The 17,229-nt window shown below is 36.7% G+C and overlaps 1 protein-coding gene across 1 annotated transcript; it reads left to right on the top strand.

Annotated features, from left to right (window-relative positions):
- Positions 1 to 543: 543 nt before the first annotated feature.
- CLEC9A (C-type lectin domain containing 9A) lies at positions 544 to 12,989 on the top strand. The gene is made up of 6 exons (XM_084880182.1): positions 544 to 659; positions 2,639 to 2,719; positions 8,538 to 8,684; positions 9,769 to 9,908; positions 11,131 to 11,252; positions 12,512 to 12,989. The coding sequence occupies exons 1-6, from the start codon at positions 569 to 571 to the stop codon at positions 12,642 to 12,644; spliced, it is 714 nt and encodes a 237-aa protein (XP_084736308.1). The 5' UTR covers positions 544 to 568; the 3' UTR covers positions 12,645 to 12,989.
- The last annotated feature ends 4,240 nt before the right edge of the window (positions 12,990 to 17,229 follow it).

Below are 17,229 nucleotides of genomic sequence, written 5' to 3'. Positions count from 1 at the left end.
TATTAAACTGGTATTTTGAGATTCACTTCTCACAGCAACTGCATTAGCCTAGCACAGTGCGCAAATTTATTTTAGGGATGCAATCTCTTCCTAGCTTTCTTACTTAAGGATGCACAGTGATGGACGACGACTCCTTACATCCTGGATTGCCCAAAGTGAGCTACCTTTGTATCTTTGCTGCCTAGGTCATTCCCATGCTTTATGTCCTATAAGAAATGTAAATACATTTTTTTTTACACTTCTTTTCATTTTAACAGCAATTCAGTGCTATCCCCTTCAACATCTGCTACATCTCACAAACCAGTCCAATCGCAGGTTCTGTCATTGGCCATTTGAGTTCAGTTCCTTTCTCATTTCCTTCTTTAGCAAGTGGTGGTATGCCTTAAACTTCATAAACTTCTACTTTCTGGATGAAGATGTATTATTCTATTCCTTAAACCCCAACATATTTTCCCACTGGTGTGTAAAAATAGCCAATTTCAGTTCTTCCACCAATCTGCTCCTGACTACAAAAGGAGTTGTCTTGGCTTCTCATGCGGACTGCCTCATCTCTCAAAGCCCCTCAGACATGCAGGATGAAGAACTCTATACCTCTCTTCAGTGGGACACTCCAACACCACACCCTTCCCAGAAACATCAGTCTTCCACCAAATGTTCAGGTAACCTGCCCTAATTATTTGGTCCAAGACTTTGCAGTGTGTGTTTTGTTTCCCATTACATATTGAGCCCGGGTGATTTTTCTAAATGAGGTAACCCATTTTAGAATATAATAATGTGCAGGCTATGCTAACATTAAAAAATGAAATAGCCTGGCCGGAATGGCTCAGTGATTGAGCATTGACCTATGATTCAGGAGCTCATGGTTAGATTCCTGGTCAGGGCACTTGCCTGGGTTGCCACTCTATCCCCAGTGTGGGGCATGCAGGAGCCAGCTGATCAATGATTCTCTCTCGTCATTGATGTTTCTATCTCTCCTCCCTCTCCCTTCCTCTTTGAGATCAATAAAAAATTTTTAATGAAATAAAAAATAAGAGTAGTCAGTAAAGATGAAATGGAAAGAGCAATGGACTTGACAAATGTGTAATTCTATCTTTCTCCCCAAAAGAATTCCTGTATTTGGAAAATAAGTGAAGAAAAATCATGTTTTTTATTATTTCAGTTTCTGCAATAAATTGTCTGATAAATATTAAGAAATAAAGGGAAAATGGACATTGAAAAACTAGTCAAATCTCATCAGCCTGGAGCTGTCTGCTATAGTAATCAGTTCTGTCTTTATTAAGTTTAATATTTAATATCAGTTACCTATTATTGAAGTAACAAATTACCATAGACCCAGGGGCTTTGTACAACACAAATTTGTTCACTTACAGGACTAGAGACCAGAAGTCTGAACTGGGCTTACTTACATTACGATTCATTAACAGTAGCAAAATTACAATTATGGAGTAGCGACAAAAATAATTTTATGGTTGGGGGTCACCACAACATGAGGAACTGTATTAAAGGGTCATGCATGGCATTAAAAAGGTTGAGATCCACTGCTCTAGAGGCTTCAGGTGACCATCCATTCCCTTGTTTTTTTCCAGTTTGAGAGCTGCGTTCCCATGGCTCAGGGCTTCTTCCTCACTCTTCAGAGCCAGCAGCATCATGTCTGCTTCCAACATCACACTGTGCTCTGTCCCATTGAAATCTTACCCCTCACTTACAAGAGCCCAGATGGAAGAGCAGAATAAGCTCTCTATCTTAAATGTGTCCACTTAATTACATCTTTGGTCTCTTTTGCCACGTTAGGTAACATTTACAGGTTCCAGGAATTTGAACACAGGGATCTTGGGCTGGTATATTATTCAGCTTACCCCACTATACAAAGATAAATTTTATCTATTTTTCTCTGATTAGTGTTGAGAATACCATCAGTTACAAAGTCTTTTTTTTTTTTTTTTTCTTCCTTAATAGTTGCAAAATTACCTCTGGGGAAAAAGTTCCTCATTCAAAATTATATGTTTAAAAAGAAATGTCTTTGGTCTTGGATGGTTTTGGCTCATGGATCCTGAGTTCAGTTCCCACTAAGGGCACATGCCCAGGTTGCTGGTCCGATCCGCAGGGGGCAGATAATCAATGATTCTCTCTCATTGTTGATGTTTCTATCTCTCCCTCCCTCTCCCTTCTTCTCTGAAATCAATAAAAATACATTTAAAAAAATGTTTTTGAACCAATCATGTTCAAGTGACACTAAAAAGGGGTGAGGAGATGCACCATATCAGTATTACCTTTGCTTTCAAAAATAAAAGGTTGCTGCCTGATTTGTGACAATCTCAAAAATATTTTGGAAAAGAATACATATATCTAGTTAGTCAGTTTGTGGCATCACGTATACATATAAAGGTAGAAGAAGCATGTTCTTAAAAATGCCAGTTTCATTTAACATTTTTATAATCAAATGTATTCCAAGTTATAATTTGCATTTCAAAGAGTTGGAGCTCTCTTCTCACTGTTACAGTTACATGGTGTCAACAATTCTGTGGTTGAAATGCCTAAGGTTAATTCCTTCTTTCACTCAGTCTAGTCTCATCCTGGCCCATCGGCCCTCTCACATACTTTGTCTAACTCAGTTTTATTGTCCCTACTCCCTGTTTAGGACCATGGTGTCTTATGATGGTGATAGCCTGTGTTTTCTGCGTGGGCTCATTAACTGCCTCCGTTTTCCTGGGTATTAAGTGTAAGTACAAAAGGAATATCTTTTCAAAAATCTGTATGTATTATATATGACATGTCATTTGCCATGCAATTGCGTCTGTATGTTATAATGAATAGAACTTTGTAGTTTACAAATGGACAAATAAATCAATTACAAACATCTAAATGTCAAGCATAATAATTTCCTAAGTAATTTATGGAACATTGATTTAATATAACACTCTAAGCCCTTGGATGCTGTTATAACTTTTAATGTTCAATGGCATGGTGTTTAACTCAAATCTAAAGCTATGAGTCTCTTTGGGAAAAATAATGTAAATAATTACTTATGTGAATCGTGTTAGCATGTGAAAATTTTCAGTAAAGGCTCTATATATCCTAATATGCATTTGTTCTAAACTTGTGCAGATTATTTTAATAAGAGTTTTCACTTTGCTTTAGACAAAGAGCAATTTAATGTTTAACACAAGCCCAAGAACTTTATTTGGGCCACATTTAATCACATTTATTTATTCCAAATTTGAAATGTTTCCATCTCTAGCAAGCGCATTTTTTATGTAATATGATAATTACAGAGCTGCAAGTTCCACAAAAATGACTAAGAAAATTTATTATCACTCATGCTACCTCCAAGAAATATGCTGAAACAGAGATGAAGGTTATTGTCTAGAAGATTTTTCTCTCTTGCATGCTTTGGCAAATCATTTCTCTCCCTAGGAGGCATTAGCTGGTGACTGAGAATTATGAGTTCTGAAATGAGGAAGAGAAGGGCTCAGATTTGCTTCTACAAAAGTACAGGAAACTTGACCTGAATCAGTTCAGCTATGAATTCATTTTCCTGGTGGTTCTGAAAGGAATGCTTTAATAATTACTAGGAGCTCAAAAGTAATTGTTACTCTGTCTATCTCCCCAAATAAAATTTCATAGCCTAGGATAAATATCAGAACTTCAAGAAAACTTTTATCTCATCTCATCCTCTCTCTGTGCTTTATTTATATATATATATATATATATATATATATATATATATATATATACATATATATATTTAAATAACATATTTAAATCAAATGCCAGTCTTTATTTAAAAGAAGATATACTGGAAGCAGATTTGCAGAGTTGAAAGAGAACTAACAGTTAATTAACATATTAATCTAGTTTCTTCTGTAAAAATATGGCCAAGTTTTATTCTAACTATAAGAATCCATATTTTAAAAAAAATAGGCTGTATTTAACTGACATTGCAAATATCAACAGCTGTGGTTTGAGTATCAATTCTACATAATAAATGTCAGTGATGTGCTGTAAACTACTTGGGGTGAGAAAATGAAAAAAAAATACAAAGAACACTTTCAATTAAAAAAAAAGATTAAATGAAGATGCAACATTTTGCAGTGAAAAGGATATAGGATTTGTTTTTATATAAAAATTAGAGGCTCAGTGCATGAATTCATGCACAGGTGGGGTCCCTTGAATATCTAGCTTGCACCCCAGCCTAACAGCCCCGCCTGGCATCCAGCCATGGCTTGGTGCCGCCCCCTTACCTCTTCCACCATCCCACCTTCGGGGCAATCAATGGGGGCCCGGCCCCCCACCCAGCTCCCTCAGTGCCTCGGAGCCAAGCAGCCGCACCGCCCCCTGCCATCGCCGTTGGTTGCCATCTGCAGGGAGACCAGCAAGGCGATTGGGCCTCCGACTCACACCTGCCTTAGCCCAATGCTGCTCACTCACCTGCTCTACCATCCCACCACAGTCCCACACTCATCAGGGCCTATCGGAGCCAGCAGTGCCTCCACTGCTGTCCACTTCCAGCACTGCAACGCTAACACCTGCCATGTTCCGAGCCACTCCTCATAGTGAACATCTGGTCAAACTCCTGAGATAACAATTTGCATATTAGATCTTTATTATATAGGAAAATGTATCAAAAACTAATAAAAATAATTTATTCTCTGCAATCAGCAATTCTTATATCACTGAAAAGCATGTAGTACATACTACATATGTTAATGAAAGCATACTGTACATTTCCTCAAAAACTTGCTCTCCAATGAATACTTAACTTTTTCTTCTCGCATAGTTCATAAAATCTGTTTAGATAACAAAGACAGTCATGTTCCTAACAAACTCGTATTGGTTGGTTTTGACACATAAATCTCACTTTTGAAAAATTTTCCTGTAGATAAACCTGCATGTGTAGCAATAGGGAGTGCAATATATTAAACAAAACTCAAATGCCTATGATTAAAGGACCATTTTAAATTAATGAAATTTAATTAATTCCACACTATGGGATACCACAAAGCAAGGCGGAGAAGGAGGAGGAATTAAAGGAGTGGTAATTTTAAAGATAAGTGGAAGGAATTTCTTGCTTCCATGCTACTATTTTGTGTTTTCTGGTTTTCTCTTAACATATTACTTATATTAATTGACTTACTATTTTAAAAACTCCATAGTGCAAACCATTTTCTAAGAAATCAGATTTTTTTCATTTGTTTTTACTATTCTTCTTCATTTTCCTGATTCATCAGTTAGGTAAGACATATAACATAACAAATACTTTTTTTTTTTAACCCTCACTGCTAAGCAGCACTGGCCAGGCCTACAACAAGTATTTTTATTTCCTCCTAAAAATATGTTGTTCCATATTTCTCCAGGTAATTATTTTGTTTAAATCTTTTATTCCTTACTGGTTCCAAACTAATTATAACCCCAGCACTAATAAAGGTGCAGTACCTTCCTTCCCACTTTGGGGGGAAACTAAATAAAAGTCTCATTTCCTTTTCTCAGTTTTATTACCGTTTTATGTGGTACAAGCTCTTCAAGTAGTAATAAAGCAAAGCAACAATAACCTCCCAAATATAATGAATCTAAGATAGTCATCAAAATTAAACACTGTAGATTAATACTTCAAAGTCCTGAAAGGAAGTTTATTATTTTTCATTGTTTCAATGTGCCAGGTTATAAATAGGATAAAGTAAATAACACCACTATCCTACTCCCCACTCATGAGATCCAGTCTTTTGTGCAGAAGGAAAATAAATAAGCCATTGACAACTGGGTTACTTGTACTATCGGGAGATGGATGGGGCATAAGCATCTGCTTTCTCCAGTCGAAGTTAGCATTTCCTTCTCAGTTGATGACTAAGACAGGTCAGCATATGAGATTGCAATTAAATATTTTATTGTGAATGTTGACCAGTTAATTGGGAGATAAACAACATAAAATGCAAATTGCTTTTTTTTTTTTTTATACACAAACTTCCCCTTCATGACAATATTCACTATTAGGAACACAGCAAAATTAAAGCTCAGCCTCCCTTTTTGAGGCAGAGCTAACTAGTGTACATGCAATAATAAACCCAAAAGTAGAAGAAAGAGAGTTGGGCAAAAGTCATATAATTATAAGATCTATTGGGTAAGTATTTTCCATAATTGATTAGAAACATAATGTCACCGGTTCAAGAAATTCTATAAAAGTTAAAGAGGATTAAGAAAATCAATATTCATGCTTGGATAAATATTTAATTATATAGGGAAATATAGGTACTTTATAACATGATTTTTGAAAAAGAACTGACTTAATAAGCTAACCAGAGTTATAAGAAGAGAATAAGCAAAAATTAATATAAAAGTAATCTGAAAAATAAGACAAGGGTTGGTCTTATGAGATATTAAAATAAAGTAAAACTCTAAAGTAACTGAAATCATGTGGTGCTGACATATGAAAAGATAAGTAGATAACTTTAATATTCTCAAAACAATAGAAATACTGCATAATCAGGTACTTCGATGGAAATTTGCAGTAAGTGAAGGATGGCGAATAAAGAGTATGAAGAGAAAAGAGTCAATAAATGATAGGAGAAAACTATCAGCCATCTGGGGGTTGCTACAGAAGAGTTGTAGGACAGTGTTCCCCAAAGTCAAAGCATTTACAGATTGACAGTTTATTACAAGAAGAGGATATAATTTAACAACATAAGGACACCTGCTACAATAAGAGGTCTGGGGAGGCCAGATGTAGACACGCACCCTCTTCTTCCCTTGCAAGGTCTTTTCGGGACACAATTTCTCTCTTGAATCAGGAGCCACTGATGTGTACTCAGAACACCTTAGTAACAGGGAGCCCCAAATCTTGCTGGAAATTTTGATATTTTGCTGACCACCCAGGCACATTCCTTCGCGGTAACCAGGCTCATCAGCAGGGACTTTTCAGGGTCTCTTTGTAACCAGGGGTGAAACATCAATCATTTGTCAGTAAGAAACAAGACTGCTGTAACCAGTTTGGCTTAGTGAATAGAGACTCAGCCTGTGGACTGAAGGGTCCCCAGTCAAGAGCATGTACCTTGGTTGCAGGCAGATCCCCAGTAGGGGGCATGCAGGAGGCAGCTGATTGATGTTTCTCTCTCATGGTTGTTTCTAACTCTCCATTCTTCTCTGTAAAAAAAAAAAAAATCAATAAAATATATTTAAAAAGAAAGAAAGAAAGAAACAAGAGTGACCAGCTAATATAATCTCTCCAAAGAAAATTCTCAGACTGATGGCTACAAAGCTACACTCCTAGTGTTCCATGTGTTCCATGCCTAGTGCAGGGATCAACTCCATGCAGGAACTTTAGAAGCGCTGATTAGGCTGATTCCAACCAGGCCTTCTCAATTAGCCTTCTTAGCACAATGAGCAACTCATACCGTGTTTCCCCGAAAATAAGACATCCTCCAAAAATAAGACCTAGCGCATGGAAAGATAAGACATCCCCTGAAAATAAGACCTAGTGCAACTTTGGGAGAAAGAATTAATATAAGACACTGTCTTATTTTTGGGGAAACAGGGTAGAAACAAAAAGGAAAAAACTAGAAACCCAATGAAAAAATTCACAAAGGATATAATTATATACTTCACTTAAAAAAGAAATACAACTGACTTTCATTTAATTGTATGCAAAAAAAGTTTCAACATCAAACATAAAAGGAGAAGTGTAAATTCAATGATATTAAGATGCCATTTGCACATGTGGAGGGTAATTTGGAACTTAAATAAATGGTTTAAATAAATGCACATAAACTGACCTAGCAACTTATTTTAAAAATATACTCGCACATGCGTGAAATTACATATCACTAGGGTACAAATTACAGTAGTCATTTCTGTAAAACCAAAAAATAATAAATAGTCTAAAAGTCAATAGAAATTTTCTAAACTCATGATACATCTATACAATGGACTCCTATATAGTTATAATGAAATAATGATAAAGTTCTTTATGTACTGACATAAAATTTTGTCCAAAATATATTTTAAGTACTAAAAGGTGCAAAAACATGTAAACAGGTTGTTATCATTTGTGTAAAGATAAGGAAGGGCAGTTTATGTTCATTTGCTTGTAACAGTCAAAATACCTCTGGAAGAATAAAAAGGAAATTGGTAAGCCTGACTGCTTTAGAGGAATAGAATTGGGGGAATACAAAGACACGAGTAGCAAAGGAGCTTTTTGCTGCATATCCTTTTTAGTTTGTATTCTTAAACTATATAAATTGTTTTGTTTTCAATAATTATTAATTCTATTAACAAAAAATTCTCCACATTTTCTTTAGATATATATTTTTTAATTTTATTTTTCAATTACAGCTTAAATTCAATATTATTTTTTATTATTTTTAGGTGTTCAGCATAGAATTGTAGATAATTCTTAAACAATGTAAATTTTTAAACAAAAACAAAATAATGCCAACTAATGTCACAAATACCATCAGTAATTGGTAGTTGTGTTTAAGTCTGTGTTGAAGGATGACTCTGTTATACGTTGTCAGGAATTTGGTAGACATGATTGCTATTGTTTGAAGTGTTCCAGGTGTCAGCTATTGCAAAGAAGCAGCAAGAAAAACTCATGCAACAAGAGAGGGCGCTGTTGAACTTCACACAGTGGAAGACAAGCCATGACTTCCAGATAAGATATTGCCAAACCTTGATGCAAAACTCTTTCAGATCAGGTAACTGATATAAAAATAAGTTTTCACTTTGCAGATATGAATGTATGCACCAACCCTGCAGTGCAAATCAGTGATATTTATTTTATTTTCTGCAAAATTGTAGTCAGCATTTTATAATAGAAGAGACATCATTTGATCCACTCACTAGTTCAATCTTATTTCTGTACTAGAGGCCCAGTGCACAAAATTCCTGCACTGGGGAGGGGTCCCTCAGCCCAGCCTATCCCCTCTCACATACTGGGAGCCCTCAGGGGATGTCCTACTGATGGCTTAGGCCCACTCCCAGTGGGAGGTGACAAGGCTGATTAGGGGAAGGCACCAGCCTCATCACCCCACTGCTGCAGCCACTGCCAGTCACCACAGCCACCAAGATATTTTCATCAACACGGACTCCATTCCCTTCACCATGAAAAAAATGACAACATTCTTTAGGCACTTTCAAGATGTGTTTTTCATAGGATAGGACATTTCTTTCTTTCTTTTTTTATCCTCACCTGAGGATATGTTTCCATTGCTTTTTCTCCTTCCCTCTGATCGCAGGCTCGGCCCCTGTTTTGCCCCTCCAATTGCCAGCTTGGCTTCTGCCCCTCCAATGGGGGCAGTTAAAATTTTCATGTTTAACTCTCATAATTTAAGCATTAACTTGAGGTTTATTACTCAACTTGCCTAATGGTCCAATACATTTCCAACTAGACTGGGCCAGTAGGATTAACAGATAGGAAATTATAAGCAAAAAATAATTTTAAAAAATGGGGACTATAAATGAGGTAAACTTAAGGAAAGGAGATATTTATAAAAATAGAATAATCATATCAATTCTTATAGAAGAGGAACAATTTGAAAAAAGATATTCCCAAGTTAATTTTATCTTAAACTAATTTAGAGACCGGTTGTACTTGAAAGTTATTGTATAAATCTTACTGTAGTGAGCCTCAGAGAAGCTGAAATTGGTAAGTACTACAACATAGGACCCATTCAATTAGAGTGGTCAGCTACACTGGGGATGATTCAAGGTGTTCTTTTGAGATATGTTTTTCCAATATTTTTATAATCACTTTAATAAAGTAAAATGTTTTATTCAAAGCTCCTTGTCCAGACAACTGGATTCAGAATGGAAATAGTTGCTACCGTGTCTTTGAAAGTTGGAATATTTGGAAAAATAGTAAAGAGGATTGTTTGAAGGCGGGCTCTCATCTTCTACAAATAGAGAGCAAAGAAGAAATGGTAAACGCTGTTTTATGGCTTCATATCATTCTGAAAATCCCATGTTACCCATTAAAAGAAAGGACTAACTGTAAATAAGATAGAATCCCTTAATATTTTATGACAGTAATATATTTGTTGTAGTAAAGGTTTAAAAGGGATAAAGTGGGAATTAATATGATTTGTGTCCTTTTAACTAGAGAAGCTAAACAAAAAACAGAACTGTTATCCTGAAGTCACTTAGCAGATGAAAGTTCTATGTCCTTTGTTAATCAAAGATGAGAACGAGTGAAAGAAATACCATCCTGTGACATGCTAATCAACTTTAAAATATACATACATTATCATTGTATATATGTTTTAAGTTTATTATTTTTAATGCTGTAGGGAAGAATAATAAACTATATTTTTTTCAACTATCAAAGAAAATCAGAAATATAAAAATTGAGATACTGTCATGAAATGGAAAGGTGTATGGAAATGAGCATTTGCTAAATAAATTGTTTTATTAACATTAAACCCAGTTTACTAACATCTTAAGCAAACAATGAAGTTTTCCTGAAATCATTCCATCTATATATATATATATATATATATATATATATATATATATGCATGAAATAGAATTCATGGTTACACATTTCTGACTTTATTAAGTATATGCAGTTATATTCAGTAATTTTTACAAGAATAATTAGGGAACATGTGTTAACTATATGCAGTAATGCAAGGCAACTTGAACTAATTTACTATAAGTATGGGTTTTCATTATGTTTTCTGTGCAAATTTGGTGACAACATTAGTAATATTTCCTCTAACAAAAAATATACCTACAGTTAAGTTGTTTCTGGAATCTTCCAAACTATTTTTCATTTTGAAGTATACTGTGAAAGAATGATCTACATGGTCTATGATGTCAAGGATACTTTACTTCTGATAATGAGGATTCAGTATAACACTTACCTTGTTTGACAAATAGCTCTGCCAAACTCTAATTCTGTTAAAACAATTTTAATACCAGGTGCCTATTTTTTCCCATGGTCTTCAACACTACATTGATCATAAGGCAATAGAAAATAAAATCTATGAAATGTATGTCTTCTTTTAAATATACCACCTCCTTTCTCCAGCTTTAAAGTTCCATTCATTTCTGTCTAGGAGAGTTGGCACACTTTATATTTCAGGCATTTTGTTGTTGTCTTCCCCACACCCTCAGTTCACCACCAGGTCTTGTTTCTTATAGGACTTCATCGCTGGCAGCCTGAGGAAGATCAAAAGTGGCCAGGATTACTGGGTGGGGCTTTCTCAGGATGGACCCAGCCAACCTTGGCTTTGGCAAGATGGCTCCACTCCATCCCCTGACCTGTAAGTGTCTAAGGGAAAAAATCACAATAATTCAAGAAGAAAATACATAAGAAAATTCAAACGTTCATTTTATTTTATACTTTAGATGTCCTTCAGAAAACACACCCAGCATTATCCTTTCATAGACTTCTGATTGGAATCAAAGCTGAGTAATTTAAGAGTAGCTTCATGGCTTCTAAATCTTCCTCTTTCCTTCTTCTCAGCCTTCTCTCAGCTTCACTGCCTCACTCTAGATCAGTGGTTCTCAACCTTTCTAATGCTGCAACCCTTTAATACAATTCCTCATGTTGTGATGACCTCCAAACATAAAATTATTTTTGTTGCTATTTCATAACTGTAATTTTGCTACTGTTAATGAATTGTAATGAAAATATCTGTGTTTTCCAATGATCTTAGGCTCTACAGCAGCGGTTGAAAAACACAGGTATTTACATTACAATTCATTAACAGTAGCAAAATTACAGTTATGAAGTAGCAACAAAAATAATTTTATGGTTGGGGGTCGCCACAATATGAAGAACTGTATTAAAGGGTCGCAGCATTAGAAAGGTTGAGAACCACTGCTCTAAAACATTTATATCAACATCTGAGAGTCTGAACAATATTATTTACTTATCTAACATATTTTCCTTTGTAAATTTAATAACTAGAGAGTGTTAAGGGAAAGAGATTATAGTAATTATTAAGGATTTTCCATATTTAGCTTTTCAAATAAACCATAGAGAAACTGGTGAACAAATCAGAGTCTCTTAGTATTTTGAGAATTAAGAGTTAGGGAAGATATTCTATTCTAGAGCCTATCTGTATGCTTACATATACAGTTTGTTCACATTATGCTAACACACATTTTTAAAAAATATATTTTATTGATTTTTTACAGAGAGGAAGAGAGAGGAATAGAGAGTCAGAAACATCGATGAGAGAGAATCATTGATCAGCTGCCTCCTGCACACCCCCCACTGGGGATGTGCCCGCAACCAAGGCACATGCCCTTGACTGGAATCGAACCTGGGACCCTTCAGTCCGCAGGCCGACGCTCTATCCACTGAGCCAAACAGGCTTCGGCGCTAACATACTTTTATTGAGAGAAAACAGCTCTGTTCTTGAATAAGGGGGACAAAACTACTATAGGAGGGTGCCATATTAAAACAAAATAGAACAAAACAAAAAGTTACACACCTCTCATAAGTTACCGTACCCACAAGAATACCTCCGTAAGCCCCATACCTAACCTCAGGTATACTGACTCTTCTCTCCAGGTTACCAATAAAGAGACCCCAATCAACTCACCAGCTCTGTGGATACTTCAGAGACAAGATTCTTTTCCCCACTAACTGTACTGCTTGGAAATATTTTATCTGTGAGAAGTACACGTTAAGATCCCCTGCCTGAAAGAAGTTGATTTCGAAGAAATGCCAACGAGCAAGTGCAGAAGTGAGCTAAACTAGCTACGTGGGACTCAAAACTTATTTTTGCATTTACCATGGGTAATATTCCTGCATGCTTCACAGACATCCTTTTGACAGTGTTCAAATTGCCAAGAATAAAATTGATTTAAGACTACAGAAGATGAAACCCTGAAAGGTTGAAAACAAACTGAAGAAAATGACTTCCATTTGTCGTTTTGTTTTTGCTTTCTAGATTGACCATAAACTCTATACAGAAATCTATGTCACTAGGGAGATGATGCAGATCTAGCTGACTAATTTTTTAAATAAATAAATGCTGACTTTAAAACTCACTGTCTGCCAGATCTTTTTTAAAAATATATTTTATTTATTTATTTTTTTATTTTTATTTTTACAGAGAAGGAGAGGGATAGAGAGTTAGAAACATCGATGACAGAGAAACATCAATCAGCTGCCTCCTGCACACTCCCCACAGGGGATGTGCCCTCAACCAGGGAACATGCCCATGACTGGAATCGAACCTGGGAACCTGGGACCCTTTAGTCCACAAGCCGACGCTCTATCCACTGAGCCAAACCAGTCAGGGCTGCCACATCTTTCATGCATTTAATAGATTTCCAATGCATCTTTATCAGACTGGTAGGATAGGAGCCCGGGATATGGACTATCAAATTGGAAGGAAGAGATGCTGATATCTGCTGCTTGTAAGACAATGCCCTGTTTAGAACTGTGGATTTCTGCTAGAGAGATAAACTACCAGCACTCACAGAAATGGCAGGGATAGTCAGACTGCCAATACCAGCCTGTCTCTGGTGAAGGAGAGCTGTGGGCTTCCCTTCTTCCTCTCACTGACCATCCCCACAATTCACAAATCAAAGGACTCTCAAAGGTTAGCTCTCCAGCACTTCTAACTGTATCCCTCTGTGCCTTCATTTCTCTATTGTAAAATAATAAGAGAACTTATTTCAAAATACTTTTGAGGTTTAGATCATTAATATATGTAAGTTGCTAAGAACAGTGCCTTGGGTAGCGTTTGACACTGTGTCGGTGCTTGCAATTATTATTATTATTATTATTTGTAGTAAATCGCCAATCATCTCTAGGCATCTGCCTTATGTTGTATTCCAGGTAAAAGTTATCCCTTTTCCTGCTCATGTCCCAGGAGTATTGGAAGGATAAAATTTATGTGTAAAATGCCAGCAACTGTCTGAAGAGAATTTCTCTTTTAAAGTGAATAAATTTCTTAAAGTACATTTGTAGATAATTTGTGTCCTATCTGTGTCCTCCTCAAACATGGATTAGCTTGTTCTCAAGAGACAGTAGATATGAAAGTATCTTATGATCTATGGGAAGGAAAAATTCACTAGTTATTATTACACTAGAGGCCCGATGTATGAAATTCATGCACAGAGGATGGGGGGTTTGTCCCTCAGTCCAGTCTGCACCCTCTCCAATCTGGGACCCCTCAGGGGATGTCCAAACAGGCAGTCAGAATCCTTCTTACAATCCAGGACTGCTGGCTCCCAACTGCTGGCCTGCTTGCCTGATTGCCCCTAACCACTTCTGCCTGCCACCCTGATCACCCCCTAACCACTCCCCTGCCAGCCTGATTGATGCCTAACTGCTCCCCTGCCAGCCTGTTTGTCCCTAATGCCCTCCCCTGGAGCCTGGTCACCCCTAACTGCCCTCCCCTGCTGGCCTGGTCACCCCTAACTGCCCTCCCCTACTGACCTGGTCACCCTTAACTGCCCTCTCCTGCCAGCCATCTTGTCATCACAAGATATGGAGGTGGCCATCTTGTAGCAGCCATCTTGTGATGACATGGGGGCGGCCATCTTGTGACATGAGGGCAGATGGGTCAATTTGCATATTACATCTTTATTATATAGATTACTCTGCTACCCTTTACCATCACTACAATAACTTACTACACAGAACATTCTCATTAAATATTTGCTAACTGCAATATAATTTTATTAAATCTTCATTTTCACAAGGAGTAGCTGAGCTACACTAGATTCTCATTTTTCTTTATAATAAAGATAGCACTTAAATAAATAAAGTAAAATAAAACCTAATTCACTGAAATGATGCAAATCATTTAAGCAAACCTGTAAGTCTATTGTAGAAGGTGACCTCTGAAGAGTAAGGTCCTTTAAGGAAGAGAATTGCATGTTTTTGTGGGTTTTTCTTTATTTACCCTTAACCTTCAGTTTAAATGGTGGGGATTTCAATATGAGGGATTTTCTCTAGATTTTCTGCTGAAACCTAGAAAAGGAGACAAGCCAAGAAAACAGCATGTGTCTGGTTTTCACAGCTGGCAGCTGGCAGCTGGCTATAATAACCTGGAATAAAGGAGGAACAATAGCAATTTTTAGTAGTGAAGACTGTTTGTCTTCGAGACTTTTCAAAGTATTGTCATGAGCTATGTTTAGAGAAGCATAGGAAGTGTTTAATAATTCTTCTAGGTAAAAGCACAATGAAGCAAAAGGCAAACATCCTTCGGCTGACGTCATCCCGCTGGTATGTGATGCAGTATTTACAAGTCAGGATTTTATCTACAGTGCAGCTGGCAGAGCTCCTTTAAATTCCCTCAGTGGAGATAACTGCTGTCCACTCAAGTACTACAGGTGGAAGGTGTTTTCTTGCGGGTTGATTTTGGCTCAGAATGTCAAGGCCTTTTTCAAGGCAGTGGTGAGAGACTGGGCCTTAGCCCTGGGATAATCAGTTTTATACCCTATCTAGCCACACCAGTAGCAAATTGAGTATCTTGATTCATCTCAATGGATTTCAAGTTGGCTTTTAAAAATGGGAAAGAACCCAGCCAGCATAGCTCAATGGCTGAGACATCGACCTATGAACCAGGAGGTCGCTATTTAACTCACGATCAGAGCATATGCCCAGGTTTCGGGTTCAATCCCCAGTGTGGAGCATGCAGGAGGCAGCCGATCAATGATTCTCTCTTATCATTGATGTTTCTATCTCTCTCTCTTCTTCCTTCCCTCTGATATCAATAAAAATATTTTTTTTAAATGGGAAAGAAAAGAAAACATGCACTGGAAGGGGGGAAGGGTTGTCCCTCAGCCCAGCCTGCACCCTCTTCAATCTGGGACCCCCTCAGGGGATGTCCAAACAGGCAGTTGGACATCCCTCTCACAATCCAGGACTGCTGGCTCCCAACGGTTCGCCTGCCTGCCTGATTGCAAAAGTAAAAAAAAAAAAAATCTGTCCTACAAAAGTAAAGAGGCTTTTAAGTACATTAAAGTACATTAACCGAGTAAAAAGAAAAACAGAACAAAACATTAGAGTAATAAGATTGAAAGACTAATAACCGTTAGTCTATTAGTCTACTCATACAATGAACCTCGTAAAAAATTATGTACAATTTAACTTGAATTATGCTGCTTTTCCTATTCTTCAAAATTGATAAGAATCCCTTCACCAAGTATTTGACTCCCAAATATTAAGGCCAGCCCTGAGGCAACCTAATAGACTATTTATTTAATAATTTGTTTATATCCCCAAAGAAAAAGCTCCCATTACACTGCTCACACTTCCTGCTGTTATAGGGCCCAAGACCTGTTTCCTGTTGATAAGTTTTAAGAGCTGGTTCAATATCCTCAGGAAAAGAAATAGCTCATTTTGTACCCTGGGGAACTGGGTCTACCAGGAAAGGCCATGTTCCTCGTTTGACTTTTCCTACAGTTGCTTCAGAATTACCTACACACACAAGAGCCTAGACAAAGTCTTCTCTTGCAAAAAAAAAAAAAATTCGGGAGGCACTGCCCTCTCTGATTCTCAATGGAAAATTGATCTCAGCAAATCATATTTTCCAATTTATGTTATAATTATTTTCTATTCTTAATTTTTATTTCTTTTTTAATTTATTGATTTTTTTGAGAAAGAAAATCTTCGATTTGCTGTTCCATTTTATTTATGCATTTATTGGTTGCTTCTTGTATGTGCCCTGATCAGATATTAAACTCTCAACTCTGGTATATCGGGATGATGCTGTAACCAATTAAGCTACCTGGCCAGGGCTATTTTTAAAATTGTTTTAAATTGTGGAGAGAATGTTGCACCATACTCCTTTTTTGTTTTTTAATATGTTTGCTCATATTGTGATCAATATTGTGGGCTTTATTGTACAGATATGGGGGTTACTGAGGGCAAAGACAGAGATAAATAGCTCAAGAACAGCCAAAAATGTCAAACAAGTGCTTTTTTTTTCTTTTCCTCCCTCTTAAAGTGATACTTTCCCTTAGGTTGCAGATTTGGAGATAGAATACTATTCAATACCTATCTTCCAAGCAGGTAAACTTTCTAAAGCAATGTCATTTAAAGAAACTTTTGTCATCCAACCCTGAACACGAGTCAAAATTTGTGTGCCCTGTCTATATTTTACAAGTTAGTCCACAAAGTCATTTGATTTCCTCATATTAACTGTATTTTTTTGCTGTAGTAGCAAGATTTAAATAACACTTAACTGCCTAACTAAAGGTCTAATCCACATTTCATATTATGTGCTTACTACATTAACTGCATGCATTAAATATGTGCACTCATCA

This window comes from Pipistrellus hanaki (genome assembly GCF_964339955.1).
Source record: "Pipistrellus hanaki genome assembly, chromosome: 3".
NCBI lineage: Eukaryota > Metazoa > Chordata > Mammalia > Chiroptera > Vespertilionidae > Pipistrellus > Pipistrellus hanaki.
Note: the sequence above shows the minus strand (reverse complement) of the source record. Positions and strands in the feature narration are given on the sequence as shown.